Source organism: Mirounga leonina, unplaced genomic scaffold (genome assembly GCF_011800145.1).
Source record: "Mirounga leonina isolate KUSES-001 unplaced genomic scaffold, KU_Mleo_1.0 Mir_175, whole genome shotgun sequence".
NCBI lineage: Eukaryota > Metazoa > Chordata > Mammalia > Carnivora > Phocidae > Mirounga > Mirounga leonina.
Genome location: NW_023270453.1, coordinates 22,466,257 through 22,468,490, shown reverse-complemented (window position 1 = coordinate 22,468,490; position 2,234 = coordinate 22,466,257). Strand labels below are relative to the sequence as shown.

General features: G+C 59.4%; 1 protein-coding gene across 5 annotated transcripts in view; it reads right to left on the bottom strand.

Moving 5' to 3' along the window:
- CRAMP1 (cramped chromatin regulator homolog 1) overlaps nt 1-2,015 on the bottom strand; it is a 58,202-nt gene extending 56,187 nt beyond the window's left edge. For 3 of the 5 annotated variants that reach the window (XM_035021903.1, XM_035021905.1, XM_035021904.1), the window contains exon 1: nt 164-1,712. In XM_035021903.1, the coding sequence (XP_034877794.1) occupies nt 164-273 (110 nt within the window). In that variant the 5' untranslated portion in view covers nt 274-1,712. Of the gene's footprint in view, nt 1-163; nt 1,713-1,739 lie in introns of those variants that run through there. The other 2 variants (XM_035021906.1, XM_035021907.1) reach the window with 1 other exon arrangement.
- Nucleotides 2,016-2,234: the final 219 nt, after the last annotated feature.

The following is a 2,234-nucleotide window of genomic DNA, read 5'->3' as shown; positions in this document are numbered from 1 at the left end:
GGGGGGGGGGCTCGGGGCTGGGCCCGGAGCCACCTACCCGGCGGGGCCACGGCTCATGGCCTGCGCGCCGGGCCTCTCCCCGCGCCGCCCGGGCCTCGGCGCCCGCGCCCCCGACCCCACCCCTCCCCGCCCCCAAAACGCGCGGGGCTCCGGGCCCGCGCACCTGCCCCGCACGCCGGTCCCCAAAGTTGGCCCCGGAACGAGGGCGAGGGGCCCGGATCCACCCCGCCAGGGGAGAGGCGCGAGCTCGCCTGCGTGCACAGGGGACTCCATGGTGGCCCACGGCTGCCGGTCCGCCTGCTTATTTTAAAACACATAAAGAGTAATAAGCTCGGGGTTTCTGGGAATCTTGCTTCCCAGGGTGGGAGGTGTGTGCTGCTGCGGAGATTTACAAATTAAAAATGCTTTTGCAACAAAGGAGCCTGTGGCGTGGAACAGGTGGGAGCCACCCGTGAAAACGACACGACAGACAGGTCCAGATCCAAATGCAAGAATGGGCAGAAGAGGGCTGTGCAAAAACTCTTGATAACCGTTAATAAATTCTTGCATTCACTTTGTTACCCACTGCTGTGTGAAATGTCAACAACAACACTCGATGACTCTATAAAAATGCATCTCAGAATGCAGACCCACTCAAAAATTAACTCAGAGAGTCAGGTAGTATCAACCTATAAGCCCCAAAAGGGTCAGTAATGTGTACCTGTGATAAAGCAAGAAAGATAAATATTAGATTCCTCAACAGGTGTTGAAACTGTGCCCAAACTGTGCTTGAGGTCCTCAACACAACCGCTCAGAACGGAAACATTTCAATTCAAAAGGGGAAAGTGAGCAAGGCATCAAGGCTAACAATGAAATACAGAAATAGGGGCAAGGACCTCTCATTGAAAGATTTGCAAATGAGTAAAAATCAAAGTAACACCTACTACTGCTCTGATGTATTGTCACAAAACGACCTGTAACATTTTTCATTTGCTGGAATTGGTCTAAGACAAAAACAAAAACAAGAATCCAGCCCAAAAATAAAACTATACAGGACTAATAGCCAAACTTTTTAAAAGACTTCATCGCATAGGACTTCTTGCTGTTCGTTTCTCAACCTTTCCATTCCTACTTTAAAAACCTGGAAATACTTTAAAGGGCCTCTCTCCGGGTTATAATGTGGAGAACCCTACTCCCAGGGACCTATTATCCCCAAACTACCCATAGTCAAGCCAGGAGACAGAGCACATACCAGCCAAAGCAGAATACACTTGCCCCCCGTCTGCCTGGCTGAAGACTGGAAGACACTAAACTGAACACAGAAGGTCACGGCCTTTCAGAATCAAGAGGATATTGACACATATCAGAGTTTTCCCCTACAGGAAAAGGAAGCCACGGGAATGGAATCCCTTTACCGAAAACCTCCAACGCTACTTCCTGACCGTGCACAGAGGTGGAATCAGCTCCAGCAACATCCCCGCCCGACACCGTTTGTCAGGTTTCGGGAAGGAAAAAGCAAAACCCTCCGTGTCTCGGGTCGAATTCTGGCTGCACCACGACACTGTCACCGCGTGTCACCGCGACACTGCTCGGTCCGGACTCCTCCGGGCCACCTCGACAAAGCACCGCGTGCGTAACCACCGCCGCCAGGGCACAGGCCGCTTCCCCTCTCCCGCAGTCCCGCTCCGGCTGGGGGCCGGGCCTCGCCAAGACAGCCGGTCGGGGCGGCCCACCCCTCCCGAGCCCCAGCCCCCGGTCACCTTCTTCATCAAAGCCTCGCAGCGGCCTGGCTTCGCGGGCTCCCCGGGGGTCCCCCGGGCGCCCGCAGAACCGGCCGGGCCGGGCAGCCCCGGCCCCCGAGCGCCCACTGCACAGAAGTCGCGACGCTGGTGTGGTCCTTCCGCCTCGGAAGCAGATGCCCAGCGGCGCTCGCCCCGGCACGTCCCCTCCGCGCCCGGCGAGCGGCGGACGAGGATGCGGGCGCCGGCGCTGCCGTCTCTCAGCTCCCGGAGGCCCGGCTCACCGCTCTCAGCAGCAGTTCCGGCTACGGCGGCCCAGCGGAGACGGCGGGGACGACGCGCGGGGCGGGGCGGGGCGGGGCGACGCGCGCGGGGACGAGCTCGCCCGAGGTTTCCAGCGCGCGCGCCCCCCTAGGGGCGCTGCCATTGGCCAGCAACGGGCGCGCGCGCTTGCGCGTATGGACGCTGGGCGGGGGCGCGGGGCGGGCCTGCGACGCGTGTGGTGTTGTGACGCCG